Raw genomic sequence first — 25,244 nt, 5'->3', positions numbered from 1 at the left:
TTGCTCGCGTTCTATAACACAGTAACAACTGAAGTGGATAAGGGTAATGGGTTTTCAGTGATTCTACTGGATCTTGCCAAGGCCTTTGAGAGGATACCACATGGAACTCTAATCAGTAAACTGGAGCAGATGGGGATGGATATAGAGTTGGTGAGATGGACAGGAGGGTGGTTCATGGAGAGATACCAGAGAGTGGTTTATTCAGGAGTGGAGTCCAAAAGATGGCTTGTGACTAGTGGTGTACTGCAGGGTTCTGTTCTTGGACCACTAGTTTTCAATTTGTTCATTAACGATATAGGAAAGGATCTGAGAGGAAGTATACTTGTTTGCTGATGATGCAAAGTTGGGTAGAGCAATTGTAAGTGCACAGGATGTCAAAATTTTGCAGGATGATTTGGATAGTTTGGAGGACTGGGCTAAGGAAAAGGGATGTCAATATAATGTGGCAAAGTGTAAGGTTATGCATTTAGGAGTGAAAAGATTAGCAGCAGTATATCACATTGGTGGGACCATACTTCAGGAGATTGATGAGGCCAAGGATTTAAGAGTGTTGGTGGATAGAGAGTTGAAGTTTAGGGTGCACATTGCAAAAGTGGCTAAAAAAGCTCATCAAATCACTTGGCTACTGAAAAATACTTTAACAAGCAGAGACAAACAAGTTATTGTTCCTCTATATCAAGCCTTGATAAGACCCCATCTGGACTACTGTACCCAGATATGTTTGCCAGAGTTTCTTCTTGATGGGGAGGAGGTGGAGAGGATCCAGAGACGAATGACCAAGATGGTGGTAGGTCTGTGGAATGAACCTTATGAGAACAGATTGATGATTTGTGGGTTGCAAAAATTGGTTAATAGGCGGAAAAGGGGTGATATGATTGAGACATTCAAATCACTGAAGCGTTTCTATAAGATTAATACAGAAGATATTTTTGAGAATAGGGTTGGTGGTGGGAGGACTTGGGCCATACATGGAAGCTAAGCAAAAATGTGGTTAACAGGGGTGTTAGAACTAGGTTCTTTACTTGGAGAGTGGTAAATGAGTGGAATAAGCTGCCAGAGTCTGTTGTGGATGCTATGCCCATGAATGAGTTTAAGGCAAGTATGATAGATACTGTGTGAAAGACGAATATTTGTTCTTGACATGATGTTAGGGCCTCCCTCGATGAGTCTGTTGACTCCTTGGAGTTGCTCGTAATAATAATAATAAAGATATTACAACATATGCCAAATAACACTAACGTTACAGTTCCACATACACCTCTTCTTGATAGAATATTGATCATATTTTACCATCTCCCAAGTCAAGACCGCATGGTCACTTTCACCAATCGTAGGCAATGTGGTCACCTTCGTTATGGATAGCTCTTCTGATCCTATGACCACATCCAATATTCTCCACCCCCTAGTCCTCTGCATCACATGCTGCCTTAAGTAATTATCTCTTAGTAGGTGTAGAAATTCTATTTCCTTCCTGCCATGTGATCTTTCTTCCTTCCAGTCTATATATCCATAGTTGAAGAACCTCATTTAGCAATGCATGTCTTCCAGATCATCTGTGGAACTCCCTGGCCTATAGCAACAACCAACTGTATATTTTGTCTTACTGGCTTTAATCTCACACCAGGCTGCTTAACGTGAACAGCCACCCTCCCACCTTGGCTGCAATTCATCTGCTATCATCAGCAGTAACCCTTCCCCCCCCCCCCACATACCTATCTTCTTTGAAAATACTAAACCCTTGACATTCTATCCATGTGACTACATCATCAGCTATTAGCCAAGTCTCACTAATGCCTATAACTTTTGGCGACGTTACACTAACTAATGCCAAAAACTCCCTCCAACCACCTTTACTTTCTGAACTGACTACCCCATTTCATATTTTGAGAGACTAGATTCCACACTTGGTCATTCTCACACTCACCTACTTCATGGGTGCCTTCACAAAAATTCACTTACTTCCATCATAATTGCTTAAGTTTTCCTGAATTTGCACTTCAGCATGCTCAGTGAACAAAGCTCTCTAGACACCTAACACTAAACTATTTAGATGCAGTCCATCAGCATTGTACAAATCCTTCTTTCCGTCAATCACAGAACACACATCCTACATCGTTCCTTCTGCACACTCTACATACAGAATCAGTGGCGTAGTTAGAGGGATGAGGAGGGGGTGGGATCTGCCCCGGGCAGCACTTTTCATGTGAGACACAATTTTATTTTTTGACGATTCTTCTATTTATATTAACTTAGTAATTTTATTACTTAATAATTAGTTTTCAATTATTCAACTATGCTTACAACTAAAATAAACAAACATAGTGTTTTAATATCTTTTCCCTACGTCGTTTTGACTTTTTGTAATATTTTTGGTGTGTATTGAGAAGGACGAAAAACTCAGGGACTGGCAGCAAAAGCTCTAGTTATGCCACTGTATAGAATCATCTGCTATCAATGTCCTCCTCCTCAGTTCGTCTACATCACTGCATGACAGGAGACTTACAATCTTCATTTTCTCGCTCTTCAGTTTTGCCTCTTCTAACAATTCCTTTACATCCTTCCACATGGAATACTTCTTGCCTCTCCAATTATTTGTACCAATCAAGAAAGTCATTTCCTTCAACTTGCCTATTTGCATTTGGATGATGTGGCTAATATCGTGAATTTGCACGCACAGTAGAATATGGAGTAGAATAAACTCAAACTTAATACTGCCTACTCCCAAGTGTTGACAGTTTAGACAGTTCTACATACATACATACATACAAACTCACTAAGCACTTGGCAACATCACTTGTCTTCCCTTCATACACATAAACCACCGACACAGGTAATTCTTTATCCTTTGTACTCAATTCTCTTGAACTAATTTTAAAAAAAGCCCTAAAAATTGTTATTACTACAATAACAAGCCAAAAGGCTATTTTACCGGCGACATAAGTTAAGTTTAAGGGAGATGGTAATTCCCGTATTATTCTACAGCCAGGTACGAAACTCAGATCGAAATCCTAGAGTTTCATGCCGAAAAAACTATCGGCGAGCCCAAGTGTAAGTAATCGCTTGGGTAGTACAACACCAGGGCAACTTGGAGCAAAGGCGTAGCAAGCTCCGTCACCATCCTTAATATTCTCTCATAATGTAAAACGCAGCTCCTAGGAGATGTATTACTGTTTTACATTATGAGAAGAGGTCACTACCCAGACCAGTTTCAACCCTTTTTGAGGTCTCATCAGTGAGTAGGTAGACCTGGAATATCAAGGTTTTAAGTGAACCGAACTTACATATACCTCTACTAACGAATTGCTAAACTGGTGTACTTACATATTGTTATTACTACAATAACAAGCCAAAAGGCTATTTTACCGTACCCGGCTGTAGAATAATAAGTTAAGTTTAAGGGAGATAGTAAATCCCGTATTATTCTACAGCCGGGTACGAAACTCGGATCGAAATCCTAGTGTTTCATGCCGAAAAAACTACCGGCGAGCCCAAGTGTAAGTAATCACTTGGGTAGTACAACACCAATTGTTGTACTACTCAATATTCACTATGTACCTAACTGAAATCCTTGATGTGATAGTCTCATTTCCTCCAGACTTATTCGACTTATTCAAATTTATAGTACATGCTGGTTATTTCACATAGAAAGGAAAAATATACAAAGAGCTAAATGGGACTGCCATGGGCACCACTTTAGCCAATTTCTACACAAGCACTTAGAGAACCCAATCACTCAATAAAAGCCACTCTCAAAACAATGGAACAGCTGCATGATGCATATGATTGTGTTTGCTATTGGCCACATGATCCAGACTCATCACATACATTTTAGTGCATTTCAACAATTAAAAGTCATAGGTCTAGTTCACAAGAGAATAAAGAATCAATAACTGACTATTCTTCCTAGACAGATAGTCACACACCTTTCTCAATCATTTAACATCCAGGAATGCATGAAGTGGCCTGTATTTATGACAAAGCTTAGATGGAAAGACATGAATATCTGCTGACATTCATCTTAGAGAACATAAGAAATAAGAAATACATTTGCCACCTTGTTACGGGAAGTTGGAACTTTATATTTAGAGCAAACCAATAATTACACCATCATCCAGCCTAACAACAGGGTATCCTGAAAACACAACATACACAGACTTGATTATCGGTGTTCCAATGGTACTGCTCTTATCATGCTTACCTTCACTGCAGTGTGAAGTGCATTTGGTGTGAAGACGTGCTGTTATCAATCTCTAGTAAGATGGGTGATATCTGTTGATTTATTGAGTGTTTTCTTAGATTATTTAGATCTTTAGTATATTATTATAGTTTTTTGTTTGTTTTGGTGCATTTATTATATCCATGCATTTACCTGAAGAACTACTGCTAGTAAACGGAGCAGTAGTTTGAGATGTGCTTAAAAAAAAAAGCGTTTTTAATTAGTGTATAGAGTGGCTTTTTATCACAAACTCTGCTGCATTTTTTCCCATTTGGATACAAGTGTCCTTCAGTAATGTTGTTGGAATTTTTTTTTGTTTATATTGTGTTTTGCTACTTATTTGTTCATACTGCTGGCATCCATGAAAAAAACGCATGGTGGTGGTGGCATGTAAGGCTTCGGTATGAAGATCTAGCTCTACCTTCAATTTTTTGCAGTGAATGCATTGCGAAAATTGCTGTATGTATGCACCAAAAAATATGAAAGGTTTGTGGACTGTTTCGGTAAATGAGAAGAAGGAAAGCATTAACATGTGTGAAAAGTGTCTTGTTAGATTAGAGAGATTAGAAATTGGAGCAAGTGTCGGTGACCATAGTAGAAGAGTTTAAGCAAGAGTTAGTGAAAATGAAAAGCAAAATGAAACATCTGGAAGAGGATAATAAACATCTAAAGAAGAGATTGACTGATGAGAATGAGAAGTTAGTATTACGAAGAAAGAGTCAAAGGATAGTCATATATCATTGTATTGGGACTCAATCATTAGAGGTGTGATGACTAATAAAGTGCACAGAACATGCTTTCTTGGTGGAACAATGAAGCAAATTACTGATGAGTTACAGAAAAGTAGAGACTGGGTGTCAAAATTAGTTGTAGTCTTAGGAGTAAATGACTTAATTGGGGAAAAAAAGAATGTCGATAGAGACTTGAAGTTGTTGCAGCAGGTAGAGAAGAATAGTGATGATGGAAAAGTCATAGGCATGTTGCCCAGATATGACAACAGTGAATAGAGAAGAGTAAGAGGGGCTCAGTTGTATTAAGCAAAGGGGTTAAATTTGTAAATCTGCGGAGTAAATTTGAAGGACAGTTGGAATAGTTTAAAGCTGATGGATGGCATTTGAATGGGTTTGGTGTTGAGCATTTAGAAAGGCTATTGTTTTTCAAGGAGGCACAGCAAGAAGTTAATGAAGTAAATGATCAGAATCTATTTGTGAAGCAGGATAGCACAACCTAATGGATTGTTCAACAGGAGGAAGATGGTAGTTGGTTGAAGATGTGGTTGCAGCACAAGCTGATGGAATGCATAAAGGCGAGGATGATATGGGATTTTTTTTTTAATCTGGTCCACACACACACACACACACACACACACACACACACACACACACACAAAAGGCCACGTGACTTATAACAGATTAGTGCCATGTGCAGGCAACAGGAATAGAAGAAAAGAGGACTCTGTTCACATTTTGCTTGAACAGCTGAGGGGTGTAATCTTTGAGGAAGGCAGAGTGGGGGAGACTCCTCCAAAGGACAGAAGTAAATGAAAGAAGAGGCAGTGAAGTTGGTTCAGTGAGTTTCAAGATGGATTGTTAAAGGGTGCTGGTTAGCAGTGGCTCTTGTTTTAATGATGTCGGAGGAGAGTGGGGGAATAATAATGAACAATTCAGCAGAGCACTGCCCATGAAAGTATCTGTAGAAGAGGCATAGGCAGAAACAGAACTTCTGTGAGAGAGGGAATGAAGCAGGTATGTGTGAGAGAGAGAGGTGTCATTAATTATCTGGATTGCTTCTTCTGGATAGAATCAAGCAACTTTAAAGAGGATTTTGTGGCAGTACCCCATATATGGGAGCAATACTCCACAGCTGGGTGGATTTGGGCTTTGTATAGAATTAGCAGCTCTGAAGGTGTGAAGTAGTGTCTTGTGCAAAAAAGTACACCAAGTTTTTTGGCAGCTGCAGATATAGTTGAAATGTGGTTGTGTCAGTAAAGATCTGAGGTACAGATCTTTCCTGGCACAACCTGTCGGTCCAAGAAGAGAAATCTGATTGTGCTTTGATATCACAATATTATTGAAGGTAAGGAGAAGGCATGTGAGCTCTTTCTTGCAAGAGGCTGAACAGGACTGTTTTGGTGGCATTGAAGTTTACAAGGTTGTCCCTTTCCCAATGAGATATAGCTAGGAGATCTGAGTTCAGGTTGCTGGTCATGGTAGATCTTGACGATTCTAATATTTGACCACTACAAGGTTTGTAATGAGCAATCAGTGAGAAAGTTGGTGATCCAGTTGCAGGGTGAGGAAAGCAGACCATAGGATGGCAGCTTGTTAAGTAGGCCTGTGCCAAACCTGATCAAATGCCTTTGAAATGTCGAAGGCAACCATGTGAGTTTCTCCATGGTCTAAGTCCAGAGGTGAGTGGTGTAAGCAAGAAGTTCAGCTGTAGACTGCAAGTGACAGAATCCATACTTGGTCATTGATTAGTTGGTGTGATTCTATAAGGTTCAAGAGTTGGTTGTTGATGACCTTCTTCATAGCTTTAGAGAGAGAGAGAGAACAGGAGTGAAAACAATTGAACAGTAGTTCGTTGGTTGACTTTTATCACCTTTCTTTGGGATGGGTTAGATGTGGACTTGTTTCCATGTTGTAGGGTAGATGGCAGTTGAACAGGATAGGATGAAGAAGCAACACAGGATAGGTGTTAGTTCTTGGGCCCAATATTTTTAGCATAAATGGTGAGATACCATCCAGACCAGATGCCTTGTTTGAGTCTAGGTTATTTAGAATATTAAGAATTCTTCAGATTTCTTTTTGTCAGAAGACTTATGGGAGACATGAAGGGAGCCATTCTTGGTAGAGTAGAGAGAACTTTTCCCTGGTCGTCAATGCAGGAATTAGAAGAAAAAAGTGATGCCAGTGAGTTGGCCTTATCTTTAGGTAAGGTAACTACAGTACCATCCAGATGTGAGAGTGGCAGAAACCTCAGTGTGCAGAAGTTGCACCCAATGGCCTTGGCAAGGGACCAGAAGGCGTGACTGCCATCTGAGCATGAGACAAGCTTGTGGCATTTGGCATTATTAAAGTCTGACTTGGTGATGACTCTTTTACAACTGTTGCAAGCTGCAGTGTAGACAGAGCAGGCAGACTGAATTTTGAGTCATTCATGGTGAGCAGAGGTTTTTTTCTTTTACAGCATTAGCACACTTTTTTTTTTCTTTTTTTTTTTTTTTTTTAGAGAACTAAGGCTCGAATGGTGGCTGAGAGTTTGGAGTGGAATGAGTGATGGACACCTTCATTCCTGTGAGGATGATTTATGTTATTTGGTCTGAGCAATTGTTTGGATCAGAAGAATGGAAATCAGTGTCAATCAGGGAAATGGGAATGGTCAGATTGGAGAGAGATGTAATATATCATCTAGAATAGAGAATGTTGGTGCTGGTAGAATGGCTTCAAGGACACAGGGATTGTTATGTTTGTACACAAATGTAAGCAGTATTCAAAACAAAAGCCATGTTTGTTGCATTGATTGAGTCAGTATGCCCAAAGATAATTGGAATAAGTGAAATTTGGTTGACTGAGAAGGATGTGATGTCAGGAATAGAAATAGATGGATATATAATTTCTCAGAAGGATAAAAATGTGAAAAGAGGAGGGGGAGTTACTGTTAATGATTACAGAAGAATTGTGTCTGCAAAGTGTGGAGATTGATAGGGTATGCACAGATTTTAAATTTGTGAGGTGTGAAGTTGAAATAAACAGGTTAGTATTGTTGAAAGTTATTTTTCACTTGGTTAGACTTGTTACGTTTCTACCCTTGCTCATTGTTATATCTTTTATCTTTATCCTTTTTTATTATTCTTTGCGTGATTTACTTTCTAATATATACTTTGGCTTCTATCTGCTATCTTTAACTTCATGTATCCCTAAGTCGTCTATCTCACTTGAATCTGTGATTTTATCGCTTATCTCAAATTTCTCAATTTTTTTGGGCCCCCAGAAATACCTGTTCCCTGATCACTATAAGCTATCCTTATTCACTCGGGCAAATTTATTTTTACTGCGCCAGCCTGGGCCTTAAGGGTATAGTTAAACTCAGCCTAAGGACAGTTATAGGATATCAGGTGCCACTAATATCATTTACTATAATTCAGAAGGCTTAGGTTTTCTAGTTTATTTGCAGTCGTGCCCCTTTTCTCTCTTAATTGGGATATCCCCGCGCACATATATGATCACAGGTTCGAACTTTTTATGAAGGGTCAGTCAGCATGGTCAGAAATACAGGCATGAAAGGTATCAAACAATTTTAATGAATTCATTATTTAATATAATACAGGAATAAAACAATTATTAATACTAAGTTAAACTCTTATTTTCCTCTCACTCTCTCGTTCTTAAATTAAACATTGATTTCTAAATCTTTACAATTCAATTTTCTCAACTTATTTGATATTTTAGTTTACAACTCATTAGGCCAGCTAGGCATTTAGCACATTAATATTTTTCCTCAAATAGATCTCGACAAAATATCTAATAAACTAATAGTTCTTAAAGTTCAGCCCAAAGGTATAGTTATTCACATAAATTTCAATTCTTCATAATTCCTTTTATCACATATTTGAAATACACTCTTTTCCTTACTGTTAGTCAATTTCACAAAAAGGGGCTAGAACATATGAAAGTACTTATCTACACTGTTTCGGTTTCTCTCCATCCTTTCTTCTTTGTGAAGATTCTGGCTATCTTGATTCTACCACCACGTGGGATTCACATGCTCTTCCTGAATTAGGCAATGTTTCTTTGCTATGGATTTACGTAAATGCTTCTTCTCATTGATGGCCTACGTTCGATCTTGCTGTGCTCTGTGGCAGTGGCATGCTGGAACTTCTCGAAGGTCAGCTCTTAAAAATAAGAACTGAACCACTATGAACACTTGTAGCACACGGAGAGAATACAGGAACAAACAAAATGGGGGGGGGGGGTTTCTCCGTGTTGAGGGTTTTATACACTCCCCAAGAGCACCACCTTTCCGAGTTTGTCGGAAATCAAACTCGGAAAGGTGTTTTCTCCTATTGATTTCTCCTATCGTCCTGCTGATTGGTCCCCGACTGGGTGACCTCACCGATCCTCATACAGGGCTTTCTAATTCCGGGAATGTATGCATCATGATATTTTCTCAGATGTAACACCTCCCTGCGGGTGTTACATCTGAGAAAATTATTGGCATTCTTTTACTTGTAGAATATTACTGAAAATTTCTCTTATAACTGCCCCTTTTTGTTGACTAACATTTACATTTGATATATAAATACATTAACTTCATTTTAAACAGTTCTAAATTTAATTTGCAAGATGTTATTTCCTTTAAAAACATGGTCACATTGTGCTAAATGATAAGTATGCTCAAATTATGGTTAATTTCTGTTAGACTCTGGAATGGTGACATCATGTAGAACGAGGTCGCCTGTTTCAGATCTAACAGACTATAATAAATTTAGTTTAATCCTTTATCCAAGTGTGAGCAAACAAAGTTTGCGTCTGAAAATATCTTCAGGACTGGGGTCAGGGAGTACAACACCGGGCAACTCGTAGCAAAAGTGGACCAAGCTAACATCACTCCTATCTTGGTATCTCCCATAATGCAAAACACCTCTCCTTGCAGATATGTATAATGTTATGCATTGAGGGAAGGGCCACTACCCAGACTAGTTTTGACCTTTATTGAGGTCTCTTCAGTGGGAGCCAGGCCCAGAAGTGGAGATACCAGGCAGAAGCAATGGCGAGGTCATCTTTACCTATAGGAGTTGCCAAAACTCCTATAGGTAAGATGAAAGATTATGTTGAAAGTTATTTTTCACTTGGTTAGACTATAATAAATTTAGTTTAATCCTTTATCAAAGTGTGAGCAAACAAAGTTTGTGCCTGAAAATATCTTCAGGACTGGGGGTCAGGTAGTACAACACCCGGCAACTTGTAGCAAAGGTGGACCAAGTGTTGTAATACCTGACCCCAGTCCTGAAGATATAATAAACTAAGTGAGGGTATCAGCAATATAGAATGCTGTAAATAGGGAATGTCAACCTTTATGTGCATGAAGTGTGGAATGGTCAAGATGGCAGAAGAATCAACATTGACTGATCACTGGCATTAAGGGCATGACAACAAGCTGTATGGCACATCGAGAGTACAGCACATCCTGACGTCTAAGGGACTTGTGGCCAGCCATCGTGTAAGACATTGGAACCTTACCATGTAACACACCATGTCACACCTCTAAAATACAGGGAAGAAGAGCTTGAAACCAGGAATTGTAAGACAAGAACTACTAAGGTAGTGTATGAAGATGATATCCCAAACCCTCCAGGGAGGATATTCTCAGGTGTCCCTTGTCTGAAAACCAGGGGCAATCTCTTGAAAATAACATGGAACGTCAGAACACTCCATGAGGCTGGCAAATTAGACAACTTAATCCAAGAATTAGAAGAGATGAAGGTGGATATTGCAGGTATCAGTGAAGTGAGACGAACAGATACAGGCATAATAAGAAGAAAAAATCACACTATAATCTACTCTGGCAGTGACTTACACCTTAACGGAGTAGCGCTTGTCCTAAGTAATAGAATTGCAAACTCTCTACATGGATATTAGCCAATAAATGACAGAATCATAACAGCCAAAATAACTGCACAAGCATTCAACTTGTACATTATCCAAGCATATGCACCAACACAAGACCACCCAGATGAAGAGTTGGAACAATTTTATGAAGACATCCAAACTGCAATCTCTAGTGCTAAGTCAGATGATATTATAATGATGGGAGACCTAAATGCAAAAGTGAGCTCAGAAAAGATCTCATTTTGCATGGGAAACAAAGGCTTGGAGTCAGAAATGAAAGAGGTAAAAGATTAATTGAATTCTGTGAAACCAATGACCTAATAATTGCCAAAACACTATTTAAACATCTTTCCAGAAGACCATATACATGGAATAGCCCTGGGGACATCTATAGAAACCAAATTGACTATACAATAATAAGCAAAAGATTACGAAATGCGATTAACATAAATAAAAACATATCCTGGAGCAGACACAGGATCGGATTGCAACCCAGTAATTGCAAAAATCAAAATAAAACTTAAGATACCAAACTAACCATTCATAAGAGAAACTTATGGATGGAACCCTTAAGTACAGTGAACAGTATGGCCTCAGTTTCAACTTTAAAAAGACAAAAATCATGATAATTTCATAATTTCATGATAATAATAATTATTATTATTATTATTTCGGGCAATTCCAAGGAGTCGACAGCCTCATCGAGGGAGGCCCTAACATCATGTCAAGAACAACTATTCAACATTCACACAGTATCTATCATACCTCACCTTGAACTCATTCACGGTCATAGCACCCACAACAGACTCTGGTAGCTTATTCCACTCATTCACCACTCTCCAAGTAAAAACCCTAGCTCTAAAACCCCTGCTTAACCACATTCTTGTCCAGCTTCCATGTATGGCTCCTAATCCTCCCACCACCAGTCCTATACTCAAAAATATCTTCTGGATTAATCTTATAGAAACTCTTCAGTAATTTGAATGTCTCAATCATATCGCCCCTTTTCTGCCTATCGGCCAATTTTTGCAACCCACAAATCTTCAATCAGTTCTCATAAGGTTCATTCCACAGACCTGCTATCATCTCTGCTTCTTAAAGTATTTTTCAACAACCAAGTGATTTGATGAGCTGATTTAGCCACTTTTGCAATGTGCCCTCTAAACTTCAACTCCCAATCCACCAACACTCTTAAATCCCTGGCCCCATCAATCTCCTGGAGTACGGTTCCACCAATGTGATATACTGCTGCTAATCTTTTCACTCCAAAATGCATAACCTTACACTTTGCCACATTATATTGACATCCATTTTCCTCACACGATTAAGGTCTGTGTTATGGGGGATAAAGTGCCACACTCAATAACTCAATTTATTCATCCCAGAATATCCAGTCTTGGAGATATTAATGATTTATAAGTCCCCCCCCCCCCCTCAGAATTCTACACTATAGTTGCAACAGTTGATTAGGCCAAATTTAGAGAGCTTGCATACATTACATCTCTTTCACAAGTCTCCATTCTTATAATCCAAGCACACTTTAACAAATACCACTATAACAGAATGATGCATTATAACTACCTATGGAAAAGTCCTCATCTCTGAACCCTACAGAACCAAAACTCACTATTACAAACAGAAAAAGTTGAAACCTTCACTACAGCAAACCATTTCCAAGCAAAGGATTCACAATTATGAAACAAAAGAATTGGTGAGAAATATAATAGAAGAAAATTGTATGAAATATAACAAAATCTGAGGAAATTAAACAGACAAATTGTGGAGAAACAGAACAAAAGAAAAACATAGGAACCAGAAGAAAGGAAATGACAGGAAACAGTATACTGCAGGCAGAATACAAAGGATTACAAGGAACAATACATAAAGTGCACAAAATGAAAACATGACAAACTACAAATACAAGCAATAGCAGGAAATAAGAAAGAACTAGAAGGGCACGAAATTATAAAAATCTAGAAACATTTAAATTTCTAAAGTTACATTTGTTTAAATTAATGTTACGAAAAATATTCATAATGAATTACTGCAAAAATTTAGTTAAAAATTAACATTATTTAGTTAAAAAAATGCATCATCATCAAATTCCTGACATACGAGGTGATATCAAAAAGTTTCGAGACTAGGTTTGTAACACGCCAACAGATGGATAGGTGCTCCCTGTGACTGTGCGTGCAGTCACAGGGAGCACCTACCTTCGTAAGTCAGTGTGCCAAAAGACATTGTCCTGTGTACATCGGGAGCTGTGCAACTGATGCTATTCTGACCACCTGCGTTACCACATCTGCGATTTCATCATGGACAGCAAGTTAGAACAAAGAACAACATGAAATTCTGCATGAAACTGGGCAATAAATGTAGAGGTTCATTACAGGTGATGAAACTTGGGTGTATGGGTACAACCCTGAGACGAAGCAACAGTCTTCACAGTGGAAGAGCCCATCATCTCCATGACCGAAAAGGGCGAGGCAGGTCCGCAGCTCAACCAAGTGTACTCATCATCTTTTTCGACATTCGCAGCATTGTGCATCGAGAATTCGTCCTCTTGGGCCATACCATCGATAGCGAGTTCTACTGCCAGGTTTTAAGGCGTCTGAGGGAGGACATTCGGTGAAACTGACCAGATCTATGGCGCATGAAAAACTGGATGCTCCACGACGACAATGCACCCTGTCACCAAGCTGTCCTCACCAGAAACAACATGATCTCATTTCCGCACCCACCCTACTTGCCAGATTTGGCTCCTGCAGACTTCACCCTCTTCTCGAAAATGAAGATCCAGCTCAAAGGTCACCATTTTGACACCATTGCGGAGATCCAGAACAAATCGCAGAAGGTGCTTGACATGCTTCGAAAAGAAGACTTCCAGGACACATTCCAGAAGAGGCAAGAATGTTGCGAGCACTGTATTGATATGCAAGGGGACTATTTTGAAAGTGATAGTGTGTAAACGTAGATAAATAAAGCAATTTCTCATAAACAGAGCTAGTCTCAAAACTTTTTGATACCACCTCGTATACCCTCATAGGGTGTACAGGATCTTATGATAGTACTACATGAAAAGTTACTTCATTACTAACTTCCTATAAATAATTTCCCTCCAGATTCACCTGTTATCAGTCAACATTCCAATATTATCAGATCTTATATTTTTGTCTTCTAAGGCACTTTTTACTATATCAATCCACCTACATCTTCGACTTCTTGGTCTTTGTCCTGCCATCCTAGTAAAGAACACTTTTTTAACTAATTTCTCTTCATATGTCCATACCACCTGAGATTAGCTCTGCTAACATATTCTGAAATGCTAAAAATGTTAAGTTCCTTCCTAACATCCTCATTTTTAATATGACACTGCCACTGATGTTCAGATCCATAAATTAAAATTGGTTTGAACACCATCTTGTATATAGCTAGTTTAGTATTTTACTAATCTCTCTCTCATCATACCTACCATTGACTTCCTACCATACCAGCTTTGCTAATTCTGTTGTCTATTTACAAAATTTAACCGGTCATCTATACTAAAAATTGTGCCTCAATAGCTGAAATGTAGATAAATCAATGGTCAAATGAAACCCAGAAGGAAAACTTTCATAAATGTTGATTTGTTCAGAATGTTCTATTTCCACAGAATTTGTTTCTCGTATTTTTTAAACCCCCCCCCCTCCCTTTACAACTTAAACGAGCATTATGCTGAAGCAGCATAAACTGAATCCCTGCCTGTATTTACCAAGTGGTTTTCTAGTCTCCAGCCTTCATTTTGTATTATGAAGTACTTATCAAAACTGTGAATTTTTGTCACTGTACTGCACCGTTAAGATTCTTGTTGTCTCCAGAGATTCTATTTGAATTCTCATGATTAATTAGAGGAATCAAGTCCTCTATAATCCATACATTCACTCACAATTTCCACAGCACATATGACAACAATGCCATCTGGGTGTCTGTTTTCTGACTAATGTTTTATAATCATGCAGTACAGCGTTTGTAAAATTAAATCTCTACATATTTAAGGTTTTCAAAGATTAAGTCATTCTTTAATTATGAAGCTAACAGCAGTTGTGTGCGTGTGTGTGTTTAATAAGTCACTAATTTTATGTTACATCATAATTTATCAAATACACGAACATAAAAGAAAGGATACACTTTCTGTTCAAAGTATAGTATGTTAAGTGAACATTTCTGTCTTGCACTAAAATGATGTAAGGATAACCAATTACACAATTAATTCAATTGTTGAGCCATACAAATTCCAATGGAGATCCACTAACTCATAAAGCACCTAACAAACTGTAATATATAAATTACCTTCTTTGCAGCTTCTTCCTGTTGTTGCAGCTGCTCTAACCTCTCTTTTTCTTGTTGCTGTTCTTCTTTCTGCCTCTGTCGTTCTTCTTCTTCTAATTTTCGTGCTTCATCCTAAACATATTTAACAAAAAGTAAATCTAAACTGATTTTCTAAAAAAATGTATTTATTAGTATTATACTGCAGCCAAATATTTATGATATGCAATGTTACAATGCAAATTTTAGTTGGAATTGTACAGACAACTCCAACCTTACAGCACTGTTAAGGAGCCACAGCAAACTAGTAATAATCACTAAGAAGTTCATGTGAAAAAAATTCTATTTCACTAATTTAGTGACAATTCAAAACAATTACCCCCCAACATGCTTATACCAACATCTGGTATAAGCATGCAGTTATAATGACTTAGTTCTAGATGATAATGAAGTCTTCCAGATATTTCTCATACAAAGACAGGCAAATCTGCATCATCATCATTCATAGCAAAGTACCTATATGTTTGTACTGGTCGAAAAGTAGAGTTTAGACAAAATCTGCAAAGAAGTTGTTTGTTATCTTAAAAGTAGGAAATCTAAATTCTTTTCATGTGTGAGGAAAATATACGTGAAGGAGAATATATGTCAATTGGTTGTATATAAAATACACTGCTTGGAAAGAAGTCAATGGACATCCCCCATGGGCAAGGTGCATCACGCAATGTAACAAGCCACGTGTTTGTAGCCAGCATAAATGTCTGTAGCCAAAGGAATACGATGCTCCTATGGCAGTGCAACTGTGTCTGGGTGAAATGGCTGTGAGAAGGGAACTGATGGAGTTTGAAAGAGGCGTTGTGATAGGATAACACGTTGCAAGCCTATCTGTTCGGCAAGTTATTGACAAATGGGCCATCTCAGATCAACAATCAGTGACACCATACTGAAATGGAAGTGCAGGTAGTCAACTGTAAGTGATACCCACAGCAGACAACCCACCACACTCACCAAATGTGACCATAGGGTGCCATGGTCATGTTGTGGGGTTCCAGACATTAACTAGAACATTAATCTGCACAAAAATATTCAGAACCGTGGCTCACAACATGGGTTTCCATGGTAGGACTACAATATGAAAGCCCCACATTATCCAAACCAACATGCAGTATCATCTTTAGTGGTGCATAGAGCATGTACAGTGGGACTTGGAAAACTGTTATGGACCAACAAATCATCCTATACCCTTTACTGAGCAGATGGATGAATGGAGATGTGGCAGATGCCTGGTAACATCTCTTATAAGGCTGCACAACCCCAACTATAAAATTCGGAGATGGCAGTGTGATAGTATGGTCCTGTTTTTCCTGGTTTTGCCTCAGACTGTAGTTTGAGGCAAAAGTTTGTCTCAAACTACAGTCTGAGACAAACTTCAGTGTTCTGAGACAAACTTCAGTGTTCTACAAACTGTAGTTTGTAGAACACTGAACTCTGAGAAGTATCTAAACATTCTGGAGAATGTCACACTACCTATCGCATTTCTACGTAACTGACCATTGTCTCTTACAGCAAGACAGTGAACCATGTCATAAAGCTGCTGCTGTAACTCATGGTTTGCAGAGTCCTGATTTTAACCCTATTGAACATATGTGGGATGAACTGGAACAGCAGTTGGCAACTGGCAGCCCGCATAGGGCCCAAATGTACATTTTTGGCAGCCCATAAAAGGTTGACTATACTTACATGGCATGTGGCCCATAAAATTTTATCTTCAAGAAAAGATGTTATGGACATTTCAAGAGGACGTTATCTACTACTCAAGTATGGTTAAGTATAGGTTCTGTGCTAAAAAAGATTGTTTTTAATTTACATGAAGAAATAGATATTTTCATGACGGAACACATGTACTGTCCCACAACTATCAGATAAAAAATGGATAATGTCTATTGCATTTATGATAGACATTACAACTACCTTAATGAACTGCAGGGCCAAGTTAAATTACTAACAGAACTATTTTCTGACATAAAAGCTTTTGAAGGCAAACTATATCTGTTGAAGAAATATATGATGGAAGAAAATCTACATCATTATATATGTTGCGAATCGGCATCTACAGTTGGATGGCAAGCACAAAAGGAAACTTTGTTGGTATTATTGAAGATTTACAAATAGAATTTTCAATAAGATTTGTGGATATTCATAAAAATAGCATCGAAAGGCAATTATTTTTGAACCCTTTTAATGTCGACATTGATGACCTACAAAACCATCTACAGATGGAAGTTTTGGAATTGCAACACAATGAAACATTAAAAAACACATTTTTGTTAGAAAATATCCAAAAAATGAATCAATGCTTACCAAAATATTTTTAAGGATTAATCAGTTTCGCAAAGATGATGATCACATTTGGAAGCACATACATTTGCAAACAAGAATTTTCTGCCATGAGTTTTAGAAAAAATAAATTTTCTTCTTGACTGACTGATTAACATTTGCATGCTTTGATTTGAATTTTCACCTCAGGTTATAAAGTGGATCTAGATAATTTGGGCAAGGGAAAACAATCACAAAAGGCACATTAAGCAGGGAGACACACATATTGTGATGCATAAAGTATATTACTTTGTTTTTATGTGATAATAATTTTTTATTGTTTCATTTTTATGCTTGTTTCATATCTCGTACTTAAAATATTTCTGTGCTTTTTTTAAGATTGATATAATAAAAATTGATAACTTAAGTATTTTTTTCACTCACTATTTTCTATTAATTAAATGCTTGTGGCCTGATTATTAAAAATAAAGTTGAATGTGGTCCCCAAGTCTGAAAAGGTTGCCGACCCCTGAACTGGGGTGTTGGGTGAGGCCAAGAGACATGAGTCCCACAACAGTCCAGGACCTCATAACATGCCTACAGAAAGAACGGTCAAAAATTCCCAATGATCACTATCATAGGGGGAATGTAGGTTGATTGTTCCTCACATGATAGTGTCTGTTGACTTCTTTTCAAGCAGTGTATTTTACATATATTAGTAACAACAGAAAATTTTAATAAGATTGAATTATTCTAGAAGGCTGGTCTCAGTGACGGTACAGACTTCAAATATATAAAACTTGTACTACTTATCTGTAAAGTTTAATAGCAATTCCACTTGAGAGGCCACTCAATCTGAAATATACTGATACCATGGTGCAATTCCAGTTATCTATCAATGATATTAAATCCCACTTGGCAGTTCTTTCAATCAGGTGGAATTCTGCATCAAATGTAATTATCTGACTAGTTAGACTTCTACTTCATTTATGGTAAATGGATGCTATATTAATAATTACTGAAGAAATAATATAGCCACACACTCAAAATACATGCAAGTTGCCTAACTAACCTTTAATCCTATTGCTAATGAAAGTTTTACAACCTTTTATGGGTGAGATTCACATAAAAAAAAATTTCAGTATTTGAAGTCACATTTTGTGACTTCAAATATAGCACCATTTTTAACAGATTTTGAACTTTATCTGTTTATTGCAGAATGTTTTTCTAATTTTTTTTTTCATTGCTTATCTCTCACATACCAAGCTACATCAGTACTATAAAAAATTAAAAATAACTATAGTACATCAATCTCCTTCAAAATATACATGGTGTGACAATTTAATTCCTGGAATGCACCTATAAAAAAAAAACCTATGTTCGGAACTATACATTCGTGGCTACTGTCACCTTCAAAGTAGCTCCCTTGTGCATTTATACACTAGTTTAGATAGTGTTCCCATTTTGGGAAACGGGTCTGGAACTCTTTTTCCAGAATACTCTTGAATTCCTTTATCACATTATGCTGAATATCACTGATGTCAGAAAATCTTCGTCCTTTTAGCGCAATCTTTAATTTTGGAAACAGCCAGAAACCACAGGGAGCTAAGTCAGGTGAATAAGCAGGATTACCTAATTCAGTAATCAATTTTTTGACAAGAAACTCTCTCATGATGAGCACACTATGGGTTGGCACATTGCTGCGATAGATGATCCACTTGTCAGGTCACAATTTGGGTCTTTTTCTCCAAATAGAATCTCATAATCTTTTTAGCACCTCTAAATAGCATTGTTGGTTGACCGTTTGTCCCTGGTCAATGAATTAATAGTAACTATCCCCCTTGTGTTCAAAGAAACACACCACCATAGTCTTGAACTGGGAACTTGACATGCGTGCTTTTTCGGAAGTGGCGAACTTGGGGTTTTCCACTGCATGCTCTGGTATTTTGTTTTGAGATCGTACTGAAAGGACCAGGTTTCATCACCCATAATTATTCTCAGAAAAATGTGTTTATTTGCAGAAAGATCAGTCATAACTTGAACCCGCTGCTGCTTCTGTTCGTCCATCAAGATCTGAGGCACAAACTTCAAAGAAATCTATCACATACTCAATTCTTCAGTTAAAATTACCCTGACTGTCTCTCAATTCATTTGCAATTCATTAGCCATTAATCACACACTTGATCGTCTGTCAGACCTTACCAAATCTCGCACTCTGTTCACATTTGCATCCATCATTTTTGTTTTTGGCTGCCCACCTCTGGGGTCATCATTCACATCTTATCGGTCACCTATGAATCTCTTATGTCACTCAAAGACACTTCACTTTTTCAGAACATCCACACCACATGCCACTTTCAACAGCTCCAACATTTGTAGCAGTTTTGTCGAATTTTTACGCAAAATCTGATGTTAACACGTTGCTCCAAATATCGATCACACATTTTACGCCAAAGTTTACATGCATGGCTCTATCGGCTTAAGGTTTACACACGCATTAGTTAAAAGATGTACAAACACCTCACATGACTCCAAACAAATCACCACACAGGTGATACTACACGGCTGTTTCGGGAATTAAATCGTGACACCTCATATAAACATAGACAATGAAATTCCACAAAAAAAAAAAAAAAAAAAAAAAGAGAGAGAGAGATCTTAAGATTCCATTTCAATATCATTGCAGTCTCATGAGGACAAAAGTTAAAGTAAATAAATAAAGAAAAATTATTTATTTTGCAGATGATGTGAAGCTTAGGAGAGGGTTATTGGTAAGACGTGCTGATGTTTAGGCTCTTGAAAAGGATAAGGATTTGAATAAGCTGGAAAGGTGGGCAAATTAATGGGCTGTCAGCAAGTAAATATAAAGTCTTGAAATTTGCAATACACAAATGGATGTCTCATACTCACTTGGTGCAGTTATACCGTATTGGTCAATATTAGAAGTGGATGAGGCAAGAGATCTAGTGGTGATCATATATAAAAATGTGGAGTTTAGGATACACGTTCCAAAGGTGGTGAAGACAACCCAGAGGACTAATTCAATACCAAGTACCAAGATAGGACTTTGACCATTAGAGATGAAAGAGAGTGGTGATTACATTATACAAAGCCCTGTAATCAGATCTGGTCACCATGATTTAAAGAGGATAAATTAACCCTGGAGAGAGTACAGAGGCAAATAACTAAAACGATATCAGGACTCTACAATGTTAGTTATGAGAATAGACTGGGGGGGGGGGGGGTGCAAACTGCAGAGTTTGGTCGATAGAAGACAAGGTATGACATAAGACATTTAAACTGAAAGGTATTTACAGGATTGATACAGGGGATTGGTGTTTTTCATATATGGACAAGAGGCCATCACTGAATGATGCAAAAGGTAGCAGTGAATAGGAGGTTGAGAGGTGGCTTTTTTTTTTTTTTTTTTTTTTTTTTTTTTTTTTTTTTTTTTTTTTTTTTGCATGGAGGGCATTGAACCATGGAATTCACCGATTTATAGAGTGGTGAATGTGTAGATGGTGAATGGGTTTAAGGAGTGGTATGGTAGACTATGTTGTTTAAGTTGGGCCTCCTACGATGAGGCTTATGCTCCATAATACCATAAAAAAATTATTTAACCCCCAAACCTCATTAGTGGTTTGGGGGTTAGATTGGAAAATACAAGAATTTTCCAATCTGACTCCACTTAGACTATTTGCAACTAATTGGAAAGCATGATTACATGAGCATCAAGTTTAAAACTTAAATGAGCTAACATTCATATATTAAATAATTAATAAACAGAAAAGAACAAATGCAAACTGAAAGCAAAATAAAATATACAGAACTGAAGTATGAAGGGAACCAGAGTCCAAAGAAACCTGACTCACATGTTCAAAATATAAAACTGGCCTCTTTCTATCAAATGCACTTGATATCTTTCTCATTCTCCTAATGCCTCCTAACCATTTTGAATCTTTTCCAACTGCAATAATTCAGCAGGAAGAGATGCTGTTGCATTTGCCATCACCAATAACTTCACACAATTTCTTTGCATGCCTACCAGAATACCGGACAACCCTATCCACTGTTCAAACACTCTTCAGCTATTTCCCAATAGTGATCCTTCTATATATACTGTGCATGTTCATTCTCTTTGTAATTCGAACCAAAATTTAATGTTGATTTCTTCTTTACTGAAGAGACACTCAAAAAAATCCACCCAAAAAAGCCAAATCTCCTGGCTTCATACTTTCCTCCAAATTTTATACTAATGATAAACAAAATCGTAGTTGTAGTGGGTATGAATGATTTAACTAGCGATAAATTCAGTATGAGAGAGGAAATGAAAGGGTTGCTGGAAGACGCAAGAGTGAAGAGTGAGAAAGTGAAAATCAGGTAGTATTTTACCTTGCTTGATAAAAATGAATTAAAAAGAAGGGCTATAAAGGCAAACGATTCGATCCATAGGCTATGTAGAAGGAATGGATGCAAGTTTTTGGATGTGTGGAGTGAGTCTGAGGGAAGATTGGATTTGTATAAGAGGGATGGCCTACACCTCAACTCATTTGGTATCAGGAGTCTGGAAAAACTAATAACTGGCATGAGACCTAACACAGAGTCAGGGAAACTAAATTATAAAGGGAGGAATGGTGTGAATGCGAGTGTCAGAGTGAAATGGTACTTAACTGTGTTAATGACGGGAATGGGCTTTGTATAATGGAAATATTGACGAGGCAAGAACAATTTTGGGTTTGTGTTCATCCAGTTCAAACCCATCACATGAGTGCAAAGATGTCTACATGTGTAAGGCATTAGAGAAGAATAGAGATCTGCAAGATGTCCAACTGTGTCAGGCAGACTGCAAACAAAAGTATACAAAAGAACATGCAGGTAGATTATTATGTCTGTACATGAATGCTAGGAATATCAGAAACAAAGGAGTAAGAGTTCGCTGCCTTAGTCAATATGTTGCGACCTCAGATTGTAGGAATTAGAGAGACCTGGCTATCAGAATCAGACCTACTAACTGGTATCGAGTGTCATGGGTACAGTATTTTTAGGAAGGATAGAATGGATAGGAGAGGAGGGGGCGTGTTGCTAATGATATTGGATGGCTTAAATCCAGTTAGAGTTGAGACCTATGAATGTAGTAATACTACTAACAATTAATGAAATAAAGAGCCCAAAGGCTTCACTTCGGCAATGTTAAAATTATTTAAATTAAGGGGATATTTAATCCCACATTATTTCAAAGCCGAATAAGAAAACTCTAAGATACAAGTCAAATCAAAGAGTTTCATGCCGAATATAGCAAACTATAAAAGTTCGGTGAGTCCAAGTGTGAGCAAACACCTGGGTGGTACAATACTAGGCAACTTGTTGTAAAGGTGGATAAAGCAAGGATCACTTTTCTTAGTATTTGCCCTAATGTAAAACTCATTCCCTAGGAGATGTATGTTGTTTTACATTAAGGGAGACAGATCACTACCCAGACTGGTTTCAACCTTTATTGAGGTCTCATCAGTGAGTAGGTAGACCAAATAATACCAAGATTATAGTGATAATAGCTTTAATACTTTACAGTATGAATTGTCAAAAAGGTGCACAGATAAATTAATGAAATAAAGAGCCAAAAGGCTTCACTTCAGTGATGTTAAAATTATTTAAATTAAGGGGATATTTAATCCCACATTATTTCAAAGTCGAATAAGAAAACTCTACATTCTATCTTAGAGTTTTCTTATTTGGCTTTGAAATCGGCTATTGCCAAAAACACAAAGGTGTTTTTGGCAAATGGGAAAATTAAGGGATCTGCACTATGAAATGTTGGGACATCAACTCAATTCCCCAGATTTGGCTCCCTCTGACTTCTATCTCTTGCCAAAACTAAAACTCTTCCTTGCTGACTGCAGCTGTAGAGGGGTATTTTGCAGATCTTACTGAGAACCACCACAGGGACGGGATAATGGCGCTGTTGCATCGCTGGAATAAATATATTAGTCTTAACAGAGATTATATAGAAAAATAAAAATAATTTTGAAACTATAAATTTGTTTTTTCATTGTTAGTCCGAGAACTTTTCAGACCACCCCTCGTATATTACAAAAATTGCCTTGGCATCATCTAAGAAATTTGATCTTCCCTTCAATTCAAATTTTACTGTACTTCTTAATAACTATTAACCCAACCACTGAAGCTGGTAGATATACCACAAATATGCACAACCACTGAATATTTCTCTACCTGAAAATCTCATTTAGAGAAGGAAGAAATTAGAAGTTAGAAATCAGAAGAGAAATTTATCAAGGACTAGAGAATGCCCAGAAGAGGTTACAGAGAAATATACTTATAAACCAAAAACACAATGACCATCCAAGCCTGTTTTTGACCAATCAGAATGCATTCTTGGCTGGAAACAGACTGGGTTCCTCTTATTCCTACTGAATATACCTTGACTACTAATTCTTACCTGGGGATGGTTTTTGATCAGGTATTGCTCCACACGGTGAAAATGTGACCCAATGGATTTGGACTCTTCCAGCAAGACAATGTCCTGTGTTAGAAGGCTCACGTTGTGTGAGCATGACTCGAAGAGTATATATCCAAGCATTCTTTGTACTCTTTAGACTACTTAATTCTTCTGATTTTCCCACTGAACATTTGTGACACCATATGGAACCCAGCATCTGCCAGTCAATGCCAGTGCCTCATTTGATTGCTGATCCCTGGGATATCATTCTGTCCAGTTGGTCCAAAATATTTTAGGACACTTCCCACAGCCTAGCCGAGTCAATGCCAAGATGGATATAAGATTTATCTCAGCCAAGGAAGGTCCAATATGCCACTGGGTAGCTGGTCATAATGTTTTGGCTCATGCTAAATGCATATAGCTGGCAAATGTCTGATTATGGAATCACTAAAACCCAACTAAAATTTAAGTAAACATGGGTCCTATACCTCAAGGTAAACAGATCCTTAACTATATATGGTGAGTTGATAGATAAGCTAAGTAGTGAATTAGCCATCAGGTTAGGCATCATGAAACAAAATATGCAGCTAGTTTGCCTATACACATGACAGCACTTCAGATACCTGATATGAAAGTTTCCTGCTAGTGTCCAAAACTGCAGCAGAGAGAAAGATGTGCTGATGAATTTTCACAGATAAATCCTTCAATTACAGGACAAGGATGCAGATGATTTCTTGACTAACAGTAAATTCTAATTCATTTCACGATGTGCCACAACATGAGAGAAGGCCAAACTGTATGTACAGGGGATGCCAAAATAATTGTTACTTAACAAAAATCTGACAAACCATTTCTACAATACCAGGATATTTTAAGCCATCCACACAAATAATTGCAAGTGTACAGTCTGTTTTATACTTAAATTTTATACTACAAATAACTTGTATAGTTTGTTACAACAATCCCATAGAACAGGTCAAAAAACCTATTGCTATGCAATATGAAACCTACTGTTTCTTGAATTAGTGGAGATCATACATAGTACAGCAAAAAATGGACTGAATTTGATAAGCTGAAATATGCATTTGAAAAATATTTTCTTAACTTATTCCCCTCAAAATAATGACAAAAGGACTACATACAACTTATCTTTAGGTCTACTATATCTTTGTGCTTAAATGAGGTGGTATCTGAATGTATTCCTAGTTTTCGAAGAATAAATACATTCAGAGTGAAATGGATGTGCAACCTTATAAAGCAAGAGATTAACAAGAAGATGATGTGGAAAGAATATCATGAGAATAAGAGTGAGAGGAGTTATGAAATATATAAAGCTCAGGCCAGA

General features: G+C 37.5%; 1 protein-coding gene across 1 annotated transcript in view; it reads right to left on the bottom strand.

The window, feature by feature from the left end:
* The window catches only part of casp (Fas associated factor casp), a 439,916-nt gene that overhangs the window by 62,369 nt on the left and 352,303 nt on the right, over positions 1-25,244 (bottom strand). The window contains exon 16 of the mRNA XM_090414528.1: positions 15,157-15,267. Within this exon, the coding sequence (XP_090270654.1) occupies positions 15,157-15,267 (111 nt within the window). The remainder of the gene's footprint in view (positions 1-15,156; positions 15,268-25,244) is intronic.

This window comes from Typopeltis vanoorti, chromosome 25, assembly GCF_054136105.1.
Source record: "Typopeltis vanoorti isolate ZY-2024b chromosome 25, IOZ_Tvanoo_1.0, whole genome shotgun sequence".
NCBI classification, from domain to species: domain Eukaryota; kingdom Metazoa; phylum Arthropoda; class Arachnida; order Uropygi; family Thelyphonidae; genus Typopeltis; species Typopeltis vanoorti.
This window is presented reverse-complemented; position numbering and strand designations above follow the sequence as displayed.